This window comes from Bombus pyrosoma, linkage group LG1 (assembly GCF_014825855.1).
Source record: "Bombus pyrosoma isolate SC7728 linkage group LG1, ASM1482585v1, whole genome shotgun sequence".
Taxonomy (NCBI): domain Eukaryota; kingdom Metazoa; phylum Arthropoda; class Insecta; order Hymenoptera; family Apidae; genus Bombus; species Bombus pyrosoma.
In genome coordinates this window covers 6918810-6935356 of record NC_057770.1, presented here as the reverse complement: position 1 = coordinate 6935356, position 16547 = coordinate 6918810, and the positions used below count along the sequence as shown (strand labels likewise).

Sequence of the window (16547 nt, the reverse complement as noted above, 5' to 3'; positions counted from 1 at the left end):
TTGTTTTTTAACAAAATTTTAATAAAATAAAAAATATGTACATATTCTTACAAGTGTGTGGAATAATTTTTATTAAAAAGAGGATGCAATATGTATGCCCTTTGTGAAGATATTAACAAATGTTTAAAAAATGGCAAAAATATATGCGTAATAAATATTCACGCAGTTACAGTTTGCTAAGAACAAATAATAAGATTTTTACCTTATATCGAGGAGAGGAAATCGTTAGATTTAATTATTTTAATGCTTAATGGGGTTTCCTTCTGATTTTATTATGGCTCGAAGCCGTAGTGGCATTGAATTTATCAAATCGATGAGTATTCTGCTTGAAATATTTGCCCATTTTTCTAAAAGAGTCCTCTTTAAATTATTTCTCGACAAAACATGTTAATTCCGTATTTTTCGTTTCAAATGGTCTCGTATATTTTCGATAAAGTTAATGAGATTGCGAAGTTGTTTTTAAGTATTATGCAAGAGCCATCCTCGCGTATTACTATCATTATACTTTGAATCTACTATCTTGCGTCAAGTCGGAGTTGTCTTTCAAACCCATTTTCTTCTGCACTTTGACGCAGATTATTTTTTAAAACATCCGTGTACATTTTATCTCATGAGGCGGTAACCATACGTACTTATCTTTACCATTTGTCACATATTTATTAATATTACATTCTTTTTTTCCTGAAAATTAATCCGGACGCTCGAAAAAATATGTTATACATCCCTTATTCCTCAGAATGTTGTTACTAAACTATTGTTGCACAATAAGGGTATTGTTTTACATAAAGAAACATCTTTACCTTAACTGTAAATACGATAAATAAATGCAACAGTATACGAATGCCTCTTGTAGCCACTGTACTGGAAACTTTCAACAAAGACAAAAGCACACGCGCCGAAAATTCCGCCCTTTCATCCACGAAAAAGCATCGACGTTTGCATAGGAAAAGAGCGTGATAAAAGGGCGTGCTAGGCCGTCCGCGTATCGAGCCCTTCCGGCGGCCATAAAAGGCCAAGACAATCATGAGGAACAGCACGACGATTCCATTTAACGGGCGAAGCGGCCAGACCCGGTTATGCACACGGAAACGCGTATCCCCCTTGCACATACTGTGCGTGGCGCGAGCTGCCTCACGGACACACCCTGTATTGCGATACTCTCGTAAAACCAGCCTGTATCTTTTCCCTCATTAACTTGCCTCTACAATGAGCGTGGGTGTCGGCGTAGTACGTCGTGATCCTTTCAACCCCCGTCTATCCACACCCTTCTAGTGACGGCAGCGCGCATGCGCGTCGTCCGACCGCGGAGTCGGTTCGCGCGTAAAATCGCGCCGACCGGTGGCGATCAGTCGCGCGTAATACAGCGCGGGGTGCGGTTCGTCGTGTTCGTTTCACATCGAAAGGTTACGTCCGCGTATTCGTATCTCATTCTCGTACGGTGTTTAACCTTCGCGCTTGTTGCCCCTCGAGTTTCTCGGGTCGTTTGTGATCGTGCGTCGTTGCCGCGCGACTTTGGTCGCGTTTCGGATTCATGGCTTCGATTCCTTCGCTCGTATGTATCTGCTGCGCGTGACGAAAAATAAGAAGAAGAATGTGGTTGACGGGAGGCTCGTGCGCCTTCCTGCTTCTGGCACTGACATTGTGCCAGGGCCTGGTCCAGGCGAAGAACGACAACTGTGAGTAACTTTTTAATATCGTTGTTTTATGAGACGATTTTATGTTTGCCGGTACTCTATGGTTACACAAAGGGGCAACGAAGGGAGAGCGTTTCTCGTTGGACGTTTGGTCGACAAGTGGTTGCAAGAGGGACGAGGACAGGGGTTGTCAGGGTTGCGAAGGTGTATAGGTTGTCGTAAGGGTTGTACGAGGGATTAGTGACTGAGGTGTGGTTTGTTGGGCAAGCGGGGAGTTTTTCAGCAGCTAAAATAGGAAAAGAGTAACGAGGGTGAACGACCTTGAATATATCGTTGGATAGGTATACGATAATACACTTAGAATTCTTTAATATTCTCACATATTGCGATTCGTACATATTTCTATCTGGATCTGGATGTCTTTGGATAATAACAATTTTTAGTCAGATGATGATATGGGTGTAGTGTTAAGGGAAATATCTGTAAACGAATAAAATCGGTGCTTTTTGATTTGTATCTACGGTAATTGCGCATGGCTGGTTGCAATGAACTATATAGCACAAAGGTTAATAATTTTCGTACCTGACGAAAATTTCATTTGCCGCAGATAATATGTCATTTAGTTATCGATTATCTGCTGAATAATATATTACGTTGTTAATTTCGAATTATCGATATTTTGAAACATCCAAGTTATGAAAATGAATTTTTCTTTTTTATTTCTAACGTGTACTTTTTCGGTGTTACTGAGTTTCCTTTGTTTCTGCGTATGATCTGTTTATCAACAAAATTTTGCCTGCGAACTACAATACGCAGTTTTTGTTAGGATTAGCTGAATAGTAGAAATCCGAATAATAAACATCCACTGTTTACTAAGCATTTATTTTACCAAATGCGACGCGTAAATGATACAGTCGTGTTATTGCAACGTATCTATTCAATATCTGTCGAGTGAAAAGTATTGTGTGAAACGTATCGCTTGCAATACGTACTACTTGTATCATTGATTGATATTTCCGTTTATTTATCGATAATTCCAAAACAGTAAAATATGATAAATTCTCATATTATCGCAAATATCAAGTAACCGTACCAAAAGGGGGTAAACGCAGTACCGTGAAAGATAAGAAACATTTGATATAATCGTAATTAAAATAAAAGGTTTCGTGCATTTCTAATTAAAGTCATGTAACAATACCCACTGTGAAATTTTTGCGGAAGAAAGTAAGGAATTGCAGTAAAAAGAAGTGAAGAGTTACAATTGCGTACAAGGATGGATCTCCGCAAAATTTTGTCTATATTTGAAATTAGAAAATATACGTTTCAAATTATTCGTCCAAATACGAAGCGAGACATATTTTTTAGTATAGTTTTGTCATTATAATCTGTAAGTTTCTCATTATACAACTTACAAAAGAAAATGTTTTCTTTCCAAATACATATTTCTCTTGATTATCTCGCAAAATTTTGAATTCGATACGATACAACCAACGCAAGATCACGTTATTTTTTACGTCAACAATAAAACTGATGTATGCAAATATACACAAGAAATTACAAGGTTCTCGCACCGCTGTTGAACGAACTTCTATTAACTTAGAAAGGAGGGAAGTTTTCGTTTCGAGCAGATACAAGTTTACGTTCTAAAAGTTGTCCGGCAAGTCTGAAACAGATCGCGCTCTTTACGTAACGCAGCTTTCGCTTCTCTGCGCTTGTTGTCCTGGATCCAGCGTGTTTAGAACAAAACATCAGAATTTATGCCTGTCTATTCTAGTACAGAAACTTCCTCGTAAGATTATTTCAGAAATTCTACGACTATACATATAAACTTATGTTAGCTGTTCGATGCAGATCTTTTATCTTTATTGCTATACTATTCGCATCTCTTTATTATACATCTATATATTATATCATTCTATTTATATATATTTGTGTGTAAAATAAGCTATAGTATTAGGTTGGCCGAAAAGTTTCTTTCGTTTTATGAGGAAATAATAGACGCACGACGCTTTTTGTTTTATATTATTTTGTCGAATTACGTACGGTCCATTTTGTTCTGTTGAGATAAACACCGCGACGTTTCACAGACTTGGTTTCACGTTTGTTGTAAAAAATACGTTTGCGAAAGAAAGACACTTTCCGGACAACCTAATACTTTCGAAGCATTGCCGTTGCGAATAATTCTTTTAGGACATTTTTATTAAAATGGCATTCGTAATCGGTGTTTTAATATTCTTTTGATTAATTGTACTTGAGTAACATCAAACATTATTTGAGTAACATCTGAAAGAATATGTTGATTGTGTAATCGATTTTCCGACACTTTGCTATCAAGTATCTTTTTCATTCTTTTTTTATCGTGATATAGCACTTAATAGTTAACCTATCAGCTGATATATCGTGAAAAAAGAATAGACTTAGAAAAGTGGCCAAGGAAATAACGAGATGATTTTTCGTATCTCGTAAACTACTGCACCAACAAAAAGGTCGGTATGATCTTTGAGTCTTTTCACGCTAGAATCTTTCATTCGAAGAATTTTACTCTTATTAAATCACCCTGTATACTATCTTATTACCTTATTCCATTACTTTTATAAATAAACTTGTACACATAGGACTTCTCATTTGAAGTCTTCTTGTTATATTTAAAATTCTGATCTTTTTACGTGCCGTTTCTTTCACTGTACCATATGATAGTGCAAGAACGCAGACGAAATATTTCATACGATTTTAATAACTTCGAAGAACTTATTGTTATACATATGTATAATACATGTATATCAAATAAGCACTCTGTAATATATCCAATTATTTTAAATATTCTTACACAATGTTACATTTTTCGATACTTAGCCTTCTTCCAATACTTTAATCGCTTCTAAATAACTCACTTCTACCAGACGACGAAATATATCCGGAAACGTTATTTCCGTAATTTAAAACACCACTTTAAATCACCAACAAGCATTGCTGAATGCGATTGCCTTGTGGTCAGACACGAAACCACGTTTCCTCAGCAGGATAGATTTCGCTGGATTTAGCGAAGGAAAAGCTTCTTGCTATTATACTTATCTGAAAACAAAGCCGGTCCAAGCGATCTTCTTTCCATCCAACGTGATTAAATCCATGGTATCTGCCGCGTGGCACCCGCGTGTTGTCGTGTAATTCCGCGAAGCCGCTTTAACCGCGGCAACAGTCGTCCGAGAATAGATTAACGGTTGACGATCCGTTGTTCGGGCAAATTTTCCTCGCGCATTGCGCCCGAGATTACGGTATTTCATCGTCGACAAAGCGTTTTGGTCATACGTAGAGAGAGAAAGAGAGAGAGAGGAGAGACAGCCAGAGAGAGAGGTAAACCAATCCTGGCGCGATCTATTCAGCAAGATTTACGCCGGTATCTACAACGAACACGGGACCTCAACGAGATATTTGCAGCCACATTTGCATGAATGATTAGGCTCGATGCAGTGACCCGGCTTTGTCGCGCCGCAATTTCCCGCGCGTTTTACCCGCAAACCGAATTATTTGAGAAGGCGCAGACGAGCGGATCGACTCGCGACGATGCCTGGGCTCGGTGCAGATGAGCGAGTTCTGTCGCGCGATATCTCGTCGACGTTTTTCGCCACCCGTTATCCGCTCTCTTTCTAATGTCACGACGTATTCGCGGGCGTTCTATTCAGAGGCGAAAGATCCGGGACGACGGATTTTTGCGAGCTTACGACTCATCGCATCGAGTACGCCACGCGGTGGACAAAAGTCGAAATAATCGTTGCTCGATCATCAGATCATCAGAAGTGTGTAAGTAATATAAACGTGAATAGTTTCCCAATAATTCCCTGCAAGATTGTTAGAGGATTAGTAGAAATCGTTTGTACGTCGGAACCTGATCAATCGAATATTAGTTCATTTATTCGTCATACAGTCTCGTTTGTTAATTCTTGTCAAACAGTGTTTCGTTATACATTAGATTTTTTTTTTTTGAGAATTTGAGCAAAGATATGTATAATTTTAATTCGTTACGTGTAATTGATTTTCGATTTAAAAGTCTCTTTTAAATCGATTTGAAACATTCTGTAATTTTGATTGTCCTGTGTCAAAGAGCTAAAGGTCCAAACTGCTGATGTTCTATATTTTTTTTCAGCGAAATCTATTCGTAATCGCGACTTGGTTGAAGACTGAATTTCTGATCACATTTGTTCCGGGAACATTTTTAAAGTTACGCAAAACTCTATTCTTTATTAAATGTCAGCACAAAGTGGAAAGGAGAATAAATGATTTTTGCATGACACGTACGAAGGGATGGAAAGATTTTTCCCGGCATCGACACTGTTTGCTTAAACGTCACCAACGTGTGTGGTTAGACAAAGAAATAAATATTCAAGATATCTCAGCCGAGCCAGGCAGTAGAGAAAATACCAACAAAGATCCGACAAGCAGACCTTTGCTCACGTCGGATCCCCTGATATCAAGTTTCAGAAAAACTGCGTATTATATGCATTTTTGTATGTATGACCTGAATCCTCGTTCAGATGCCGCACTGTGCATCGTCGAGATTCTAAACGTTCGTTTGAACTTCCTGTCAGTGTATAATTGATTGCTGTAAACTGAGCATACAGTGTAAAAGCGTGAAGTGCTTAGGTATCTGATAATCAATACGGAAGTTTAATCCTTCAACGCAGTGACGTTTACCTGAAAATGATTTTTGAACATGAGCAAATACTGGGTCAGATTTTCTCTCACTTCTCGAACGATCTCCGTGTTCGAGTATTTTATAAATAATTTTGTCAGTGCTGTATTATTTTATAAAATATTCAACCGGCTATAAAGCGATATCGGAAACATCTCGAGAAAACAGTTTGTCCTACATTCTGAATACTATACGTTCATACTCTAGGATTATTATGAAATACATATGTAGGTTAAAAGTTATTTATAAAAGATACAATGGAAGTTCTCTGCTTTTACACGACTAAACGTCGATTCCTGTTCATTGGAGCTTTTAGTTCTTGCATAATATATTTCCATAGAATCTTTATCATATTCCTTCCATCGAAAAGGAAACTGAAACAAACTTAAGAAAGATTTTCTTTCTTTTTCACGCTCCTCCGATAAACCCAAATTCTCCGCTAACGTCGTACTATATATCCCCAAGCAACTCCTTTCGAACTGTGTATTACACTTCAAAGTGAGTACCATCGCACGCCGTAAAACGCGCAGCGAAAAGAAACTCGAACAATATCGAGAGTCTCCTTCGAGCGATCCCCGTTGAGGTTCGTCGTTGAATCAGGTTGTGAGTTGCTCTCGAGTCGATATCTTAGTACATAGCGCGGAGCGTCGATCACGAGTCTCGAGGAATCATCTCGGTCCCCTTTCTCGCAGCGATAACATTGTTTCTGGTCGTAGTCGCGTGGCCAACGTCTTCAGGATCAGATAAAAGGCAGACTCTATCGCGAAACTCGGTGCCAGACAGAAAAATTTGTTGGCGCGAGCAACGATCGGTCGAGACCGGTCTTCGCTCGCAGCCAAAGTGCTCCTCGCGGCTTAATATGATAGCGCTCGGTTGCCGCTCAGACGAGCCGTGCCGCGCTCGAAGAGAGAGTAATATTGATCGACGGAGTAGCGGACTTACATCGTCCCAAGAGGGAGCGAGTAGAGAGAAGGGAAGGGTGGTGGTGAGCATGCGAGGGTGGGTCGCGCTCGAGGGTGCCACGGCAAGGGTGCGACAGAGAAGAGAAACACCGGTGAGAGAGCGGGAAGAGTTGGAGTAAAAGGGGTGGGGATTGGTGGTTGCTGAAGGGTCGAAGGGCCAACGCGCACGACCATGGCCAAAGGGTGCTCTCTCTATCTGCCTTTCTTTCCCCTTCTTCGTCTCTCATTCTCGGTTCTTCTCCTTCTCTCTTTCTCCTCCTACGCGTCCCGTTTTTGCCCCCTTTTTTTCCCTCGTTCTCTCTATTTCCCATTCCCTTGCTGTTCCTCCACGTCCCTCACCTGGTTTGTTTTGCACGCGACTTTTCGTGGAACCTGAAGTTCTTTGTAGTTAGGTCTCAAAGTTCCCTTTTGGGAGGCCGTTTCTTCATACCGGTGTACGAGCGATTTAATTTTTTTTCTTCCTTCTGTCTCTGTCTTTATCCACCGTTTCTCTTTTTTTCTCTCTTTCCGTTGTCCTTCCGATTGCCAGAGCCTTTACATGTCTCCCTCCCGGTTCTCGTTCGGTTTTATTACACCGGAACTTTCGTCATCTTTATTTGCCTCCTGGAAATTTGATAGTCTCGCAGCGAGGGTGGTTTGCCGCGTCGGAGGGCCGAAGGAACGCGAGATTCTCCTCCGGGAAATGTTTCGTAGATTCCCCGTTGCCACGGGCCGGAAGGCGACTTTCGTCGGGGAAGCTTTTTCCCTTGGCCAAAGAGATTTATGAGCGTGGAGGTCGGGCCGACGTTTCGGGAGCGGCCGTGCGAATTTACGCGTCGAAGCCGCGTCGTTAATACCCGCCACGGTACTTCTGCGTCGATTATGCGACGCCCATGCTTCACTACACGTGAATTATGGCTGGCCACGCGTGTCCATCGGCTGTTTGAATTGAACGTATGAAAGCTGCGCGATTAATAACCGTGATTAATCTCGTCGAAGTCGTTTAATCGCGTTGCGAGAGCTTCGTCGTGCGATACGCAAAGTCGCTCTATAGGAATCGCCGAACCGTGAAATTCGAAAGTCAATGTTGGTTTCACGATTTGTGGCAGCGATCGTTGATTTTGCCTGAAGCTCTTGCAAGTTCAATCGCTTTTTCTTCCATGTAGAATACGCGACGCGTGATTTACATCGAACCCGTGCAATTCGCTGGAATGTCTATTATAATAATATATTCAACGAAATCTTTGAATATGTAATAGTTGAAAATTAAATGAAAAAAGGAAGTGCAATGAACCAAGTCCGTAATTTAGTGTCACGTATATCGATACTCTCCTTCGTTTCATACTTCCGCCTTTAACAAATTAATTCTGCACATTCAATTAATATATACGTGTTTGAATAGCATTCAGAATCGATTGAGCTTTGTACGAATAATTAGAATCTAGTGGAATACGTATAATACATACGTATAGGTAATAATAATATGTTGTTGATTAAAGTTATTTAATATAGGCAGACGATTAATTTATTAATTGATAAATTGTTCGGAATGCTTTTACGATACTTATGTATTAAAATTAAAAGAGGATGAACTGTATGCTAGTGAATACCGTGTTGAGTAAAATACTATTAATATAATTTACCTATTACATTAATGACTTTGGAGGATTTAGAATTATTGCATATAACTTTTCTCTTAAACGTATCTCATACCGACGATACTCTGTTGCTGAAAATCGTAATTTTATAGCATAAATAATTTTATTACGTATCAAGTATTTCGTTCAAAAATGAACAAATAATTTCGACGTGATTATTCCGCGGATAGGATTAATACGGTCCAGTAACGCATTCACGAGGATAATTTTAAAATGATACTGCTTAGTGTTCTCGTTGGAATTGTACCAGCAACGGAGGATAAAAGATAATTTTTGGAGCGACGAACGTTTTCTAGGACACGATCAGAGTTTCTCTATAGAACGAGAGAGAATTCTTTTCTCCATCTAAATATTTTCCTTTTCCACTCGTTTTCTTTTATATTAGAACTTTGTAACTCTGCCGGTCAACTTCAATTCGAGATAAAACGTTTGAGATAATAACTATATCTCTTAAATGTGAAATTAATTAATTATAATAACGTTGTTTGTGGGAAATTTTTGAACGAGATAAATTTAATTTGTATATGAAGCGTTATAAAATGTAGAATTAATAATATATTCTGACGTAATGATTGATAATTAACGTTGTTACTTATCAAATGTTGAACAGTATCGAACATATACCGAATACTTCTACTTTTTCGCTCGAACTTTTTGGACCAAAGACAATATACGTATAATGCGAAGAAACTGTAAAACGAATTGGGTAGTTAAGATTATTTCAAAGTTATTATAATGCCATATTGTTACATCTTTATACAATCTACGTAATAATGGAGTTAAAATTGTGGTTTATAAAATACCTAACTGTATCAAAAATATTCAATTTATCAGAAAGAGCATAGCCTTCGTAACTACACAAATTACGACAAACAATTTTCCAATATACCTTCCTTAACTATTAAATTCCAGCAGGCAATTTTCCGATACCTCGTTTTATTTAGGAAATATTGATTTTTATCTAGGAAATTTTGAACGTGTATTTTATAGCAAATATTAAGAAATAATTTTTCGATGTCCCGTTTTTGCGAACGTTTCGTAACACGATATAATTGAAAATATAGTGCGATTGAATTCTAAAATTACCGATCTGCTCGTATGTATCGTATGCATCGTTAACAGAGTCTAATATCGTTATGATGTAATATAGTCAATTTTTAATTCGTCATCATCGTGAATCGATGAATAATAAATACTAGGACATATTATAATCATTTCAAGATAGAGGATAATCAGCCGAACGCTCTCTCATGTGCGTATGTCAAATCGTGCTAAGCTTGCTTAAAATATGAATGAAATGTAGAGTTGCATTCTGGAAATGGATAAACCGTGTAACACGAATGAATAATACGAAGCATTTTCTCATACGATTGCATTCATGGCAGAAGTAAATTCGAATGAACGGGTGATAGAATCGCCGTAGAATCGATATTTTCTGAAAAGCGATAGGTTTATTTATACCAGAGGTTATCAAGATATTGGGAATATCGACGTCAAAGAATTGCGTAAAGATGTTTGCACAATAGGAACAACTATTTGCATAACTGGTTCGGGCAACGCAGATTTAGAGACACGTTTGTCCTTTTACATTCATCAAATAATTCACGAAAGATATATTTGCGGTATCTTCGAATAAAAGCGAGTAATAAATTTTCTCACCTTTCATCGCCTAACGCATGTTTCTCCAAGCATGTCGTAAAAGTGTTACAGGTAAACATAATTAAAGAAACATTATCAGACTTTCGAACAATTCACGCAGTTCGGTTTCCTCCCGCATAAACAAGCTAAAAATGCAAAACCAATGTATTATAACGTTTAATGTTACGTGTAGCGTACAGATTCGTTATTAAAATATTTTGCCACGTAATAACATTTTTACATTCGTTTAGCAAGAGAAACAAGCAACGTAATTTTAAACATATTTTATTAGCTCCGAGGAACTGAGCTGCTATACGAATACGTGACGTGTTGATTTTATAAAATCCTTCGTAAAGTATTTTGCTCTAGCTTATTCTGCAATGGATATTGATATCACGATTATTGGCGCGCGTTGTATATTTTCCTCTCGATCTCTCTAGCGAATCTTCGCGTTCACGAATTCGGAACGAATTCACCTCGTCGCAAAACGAAGCGTCCCATTGCGAATAATCGCGTAGAGACGGTTAACCATCTGTTGCTCTAATTCCACCGTTCTTCCTCGATTCATCTCATTTGCGAAACCTTCGAAATTGTCGCGAAATCCAGCGATCTGCAGCAGAAGTCAGGCTCGTTTCCTTCTTGAGCGGAGCGACGCACCCTTTTATCGCCAATCTTGCACGGAGTTCCCCCGGAGAATGTTCTCGGCCCACATTCGAGCACAATCTCGCAGCTGCAACCACGCCATGCGGAAAACTATCTCGCGCCTTTGGCCCCGATAGCCCCGAGCGACACGAGCGAAAACTTTTCAATCGAGTTTCTTCGTGGCCCATCCCCAAAGCCGAACGCTGGTCGCCATTCTTCTTTTTTTTTTCTTATTTTTACGCCCGTCCAGGCGAAACGAACGCTCTGCGACACCGACTTTCAGCCGTGAAATTGCCGCGCGAGCGAGTTTTATCGAATTCGCGAATTAATTCGCTCCCCTGTGCGCGTTACGATTCATTTGTTCCGTAAGTTGGATCTGGCTGTAACGAAGTTGGGGTGGAAAATGGCACGATAGGCCGAGGAAGATTCTTCCGAGTGTTGGAACTTAAGGCGAATGGTTGTGGGCGGGTAGGAATTGGAAATAGTTTCGGAGCAGAAGGAATTTAAGTTGCTTTGTACGGTGTGTAACTTCGTTTTGTAGCTTAATCTTGTGTTTTGGATTTATTGGAAATAGCTGCGCGTGCCGAGCGCTGCTCGAGTTCCTTTTCTCTCTTTTAATTAATATTTCAACAATAAATTTGAAAATCATCCAAGAAACGTTCACGCCGTTGCGAGAAGAAATTGATCCTTCGCGTGTTCGCCGTTAAAATTGTTAAAAATTATTGAACTGCCAGGTAAAAATTTCTCAAATTAAGAGGAGGTGGCAAGTGGGTGATTGAGTTTATGGGTGTTTGAGAAGTGGGCAGCCTCACATTATTCTCTCTAGGATGATAAAAAATATGCCAAATTTGCTCCACATACTATGAGACTTTTCTTATACATATGTATATCTTTTATATGTGTGTATAGACAGTAATGGAAACCAGCCTTTTAAATGGATCCAGAACGAGCGTAGTTATATAGAAGTATCGGTTGTTTCGATAAACTGTAGAAATTGAATCATTTGAAAACTACTCCAGTAGTTATTCTATTTATGGTTCAAGTCTTTTCTACAATTATTTATTTTTCTTTTAGTTTTGTACTGAATTTTGCAATGCTTGCATGATCGCTGCACAACAATTATTATTACAGTCTCTTCATCTAATCTTTTAGAATTTATATCTTAACATAATTGATAAATTGTTCAAAATGCTTTTACGATTCTTAAGTATCAAATCTCAACATAGGCGATTGAATCATTTAAAGAACGTGCACATTAGAATAGACATATTTCAAAAACTATCGTAATGGTAATAACAAATTTTCAATTTACACAGAGCAAGTTCCTCTGCTCTATACATTCAGACTAAAGCTAATATCAATAATTTCACAATACTGATTTCTCAAAAATTGATCATTTAAGTACAGGCAGATAACTTTCAGCCCTCGAAAAGTCATTTTCAAATAAAAAAAAATGTATCACAAGTAAAAACACAGTCGTACGTACCTATTTGTTAAAATAGCGCTACTTAGTGCCATAATTCGACAAGACTGAAATCGATTTTGGATACCGACCTCGTCTGTCGACTGGTAGAACACTTTAAGCCACTTGACTCGATACTCGTTGTACTTACATACTTTTTCTACATACTTTTCGACATCATATAATGTTCATGCACGTAAGCACTGTTAGAAATTCTTTTCTTTTCCTTTTGTACGTTTTATCGCATCGAATCCGGTAGACCGTAGTTAATCGCAGATGCATCGAAATCGAATTCGAGCTATTATCCTAGCGATGCGCGAATCAATCGGTCGTCAATCGATTGGATAATTCGACCTAGCTTGCCAACAGCCAGGACAGACATCAGGCCCCGATGTCTGGTGCACTTGAGTGGATTTAAAAGTCGATAAAATCGTTTCTTATCGATGCAACCCGTTTACGAGCAACGAAACGGCAAAAACTTTTACAGTCGATTTTAACTGTAATCTGTTCCCTGGAAAAGTTTTAAGGGACGAGTGAAATATTCGAGCTAATTTTCCGGATGCAACTCGTTTACATATGACGAAAAAATTTATTCGCACATGCAAACGTAATGACGTTTCTTTGCATTATACTTTAAATTCCCAATATGCTTCAAAGGTTTCATATAATCCGAAATAATTTTCATTCTGTTCGACGTAGAGTATAAAATTGAGTCCAATTGAGCGCGAAAATTATTTCCAGCGACATATCGATATAGTTATGAAATATTACGTTTATTTTAATTATTAATTTAATTATTTATTTGTAGTATACGATGCAATGTAACGATTAAGAAGACTTCCTTTCTTTTCTTTTCGCGAGGGAAACCTTCATAGTTACCCGCGTCCTCTGGGAGGACGACGCAGGGTGGCGCCGAATTTTTACCAGCTAAAATCCCCACGATGGCCGCTTGAACAATTAAGAAGACTGTAATTTAATTAACCCTATATAATGCGAATTCTTCTTGTGAAAATTTACAATTATCAGAAATGTTATTATACAGGAAACGGTTATTAACCTTGAAGTCACAGCGGAGTACAAATGCACCTAAAAAGGATATTAAATTGAGAGGATGTCGATATCGGTATGTCACTTCAAAATTACACGGCGTTTAGAGGGTTAAAATTAAGATTGAATTTTAACATTGATTTTAATGTCTGCCTGGTACAATATTAGCTACCATAGGTCAACGACTCGTGTAACTAACCTTTCTTCCTGTTTTATTTGCGCTTCTCTTGCTCTCTTTTTTTAAATATCTCTCTTACGTATGCCAGACAGTTAATTTTTTATTAAGCCTGCCATTTTTCTCAAAGTTAAGATCTCGCTTAATAAAACCAACGGTGTGTCAACGTTTCAATCTGCCGGTTATCTCATTTTACAATCATTTTCTTCTTTCAGATCAAATAAGCGACGTGTGCAAGAAGAATTATATGCGAGATCTCTACAGGAAAATAGACGGGGCTGTCCTGATGTCGCAGCTCGAGAAGGATCTGGACTGTACCATCACCTTCCAAACGCATAGTATCCTTCAGCGGTTCATGCTACGCTTCGACCAACTGCAATTGGACTGCAACGATCACCTCTACATCTACGATGGTGCACATGCGGTCAGCAGTTACAAGGTAAGTCCGAGCGTTCCATTTCAAAGAGGTATTCTATGAGCTACTGGTTACTCGGACTTCATAGTCGATCCGTCGTGGCGAAACGTAATTCCGATCTGCATCCAAATTGCTATGCCAAAGCTGGATGTATGTAATATCGGCGCTTAGTCGTGAATTTGCATCCGCAGGGAACAGTTTTCGGACGTACAGCCGAATAGTTATTGTTTGTTGTTCGTTTCCTGTGAAATGTCTGTGCTTTCCAGAGGAATGGATAATAATTGAGGACCAGTTTAGGAAATACTCGTCCACAAATACGAATTCGTTTCATAAATAACTGTAGTAAACTATTTTAGCAGCAGTTGGTTTCGAAAGAGTTAGATTCAGGTTGATGAACGACCGCGATCATCGAATTTATTGCCATCGTCGTACGTACGAGAACAGATGGAAGAAGCGAAAGTTACGAGGAAAAAGATTGATGATGCCGTTTTCGAAAATTTGACACGCAATTCGGATTGATAAAAGAAGAGAATCTAGCAAGCGAATTATTTTGCTAATTCTACCCGACTTAACTATTATCTCTAAATTAATAAAATAGCATGCTTCATTGGGAAATATTATTGAGAACGTTAATGAATTCGAAACGAAGAAAACAAAAGAAGATGTTCACGCGCGTCTTTCTAGCAATTACTTCCGACTTGGCAAGCAACGATGAAAAGGTTCATTCACGTAAATAGCACTTCCTCTAATCAGTGTACGATGGTCGCCGCTAATAATGACTAATGCGAAGTCAGAGGATGAAACGTGACTTTTTGTCCCCGATTAACGTTTCCAAGCATAATTGCCTTCATCGATCAAAAGATAAAGCGGTAATTGCAGTAAGGAACGACGTTATTTTTCCATGATTACCGTCAGGGATAATGGCATCCTACCGGTAGGGACCAAGTTTCAGATGTGAGGGCTATTTTAATATACTCCCATTCCATTATAAATTCCGAGCATCGCCTAAGCCGTAGAGACGCTGGAAACTTGCACCATTAATCAAGATTCGTCCCTTGATGGAAGGAAAGTATGCTTCGTTTGCTTGTTCCTTTGTTCGGCATTCTCCTTTCTTGATCGACATTTTCGTTCCATGATCGACAGGCAATTTGATTTGATATTATTCGTGGATAACGGCGAGCTTCGTGATTCGACGAACAATCGTACAACGCTTTTCACAGATTTGTCGGCGGTGTCGTTCTTCGAATCGATTTTAAGAATTGATGTAAATAAAGCGCCCTAGATATTTTAGCCACCGCTAATGTCTTAAATGTTACACGCGTTCTAAATATTTTAGGAATCTCAGGTAACCTAAATGTCAAGTGATACAGCTATGTATCTGAGCTACCTCGGTTATCCTCGATATTTCAGAAATACTAGATATCCTTGTTATTTCAGAAAGCAGTATAGGTCTCTTAGCTATCTGTATGGTCGTATTTGCAAAAGCTTTCCGAACTAATGGGAGCTGAAAAGAGATTGAGCGGCGAGAACACGATGAGATATTTAACCTAACCGAAGGTGTAGATTCTTTTCAGGTTAAAAATCACTTTCCAGGGAAGTTTGTTTCACGGTTCTTAGCGCAATCAGTTCTCGATGAATCGTCCCGGAATCGTGTTCAGTTTCCCAAGAAATGCATTATTGTTTCAATCTGATGGTTTTATCAAACGTGGCGTGAAATACAAGCGGAGAAAGGCGATAATGAGTTTCGGCTTGAAAAATAGAAGCTCCGTCGGGTAAATGAGAAATGAGCGCAACAACCGTGAGCATTGTTTTCCTTTTCTTTTCTCTCTCTCTCTCTCTCTCTCGTGGGTTTGAACTCTCACAAAGGAGGACATTTTGTGAGTTGGTCACGCGATATCGCAATTTCCTGTGGATTAAAAACTGTAATGTTGAGAATTGTTTTAGTTGTACCTTTGAATCGACCTAAATATTTAATAGTAGGTTTTGTGTCCTACGTTTATTTGTTTCTCGTGCATATTTTCCCATTGAACATGAAATTACGATTAACGATGCGATATATACATTATATACCAAATAATCGGTAACAATAATCATGATATTTTTATACCTAAATTCTAACAATAATTCCTTTCAATACCAACTAATAATAGTACATGGAAAAAAGGAAAATTGGTTTCAATTAACAGCTGATAAGGAAGCTGTCGACGATCATAAGATGGTAACTCGAAACATTTGAACGGTATAGTGC

At 38.7% G+C, this 16547-nt stretch overlaps 1 protein-coding gene across 3 annotated transcripts in view; it reads left to right on the top strand.

Moving 5' to 3' along the window:
• The window catches only part of LOC122566928, a 301987-nt gene that overhangs the window by 134289 nt on the left and 151151 nt on the right, over positions 1-16547 (top strand). The window contains exons 2-4 of one of the 3 annotated variants that reach the window (XM_043724901.1): positions 13471-13630; positions 13705-13785; positions 14100-14323. In XM_043724901.1, coding sequence (XP_043580836.1) covers positions 14132-14323 — 192 coding nt within the window. In that variant the 5' untranslated portion in view covers positions 13471-13630; positions 13705-13785; positions 14100-14131. Of the gene's footprint in view, positions 1-1370; positions 1677-13470; positions 13631-13704; positions 13786-14099; positions 14324-16547 lie in introns of those variants that run through there. The other 2 variants (XM_043724890.1, XM_043724910.1) reach the window with 2 other exon arrangements.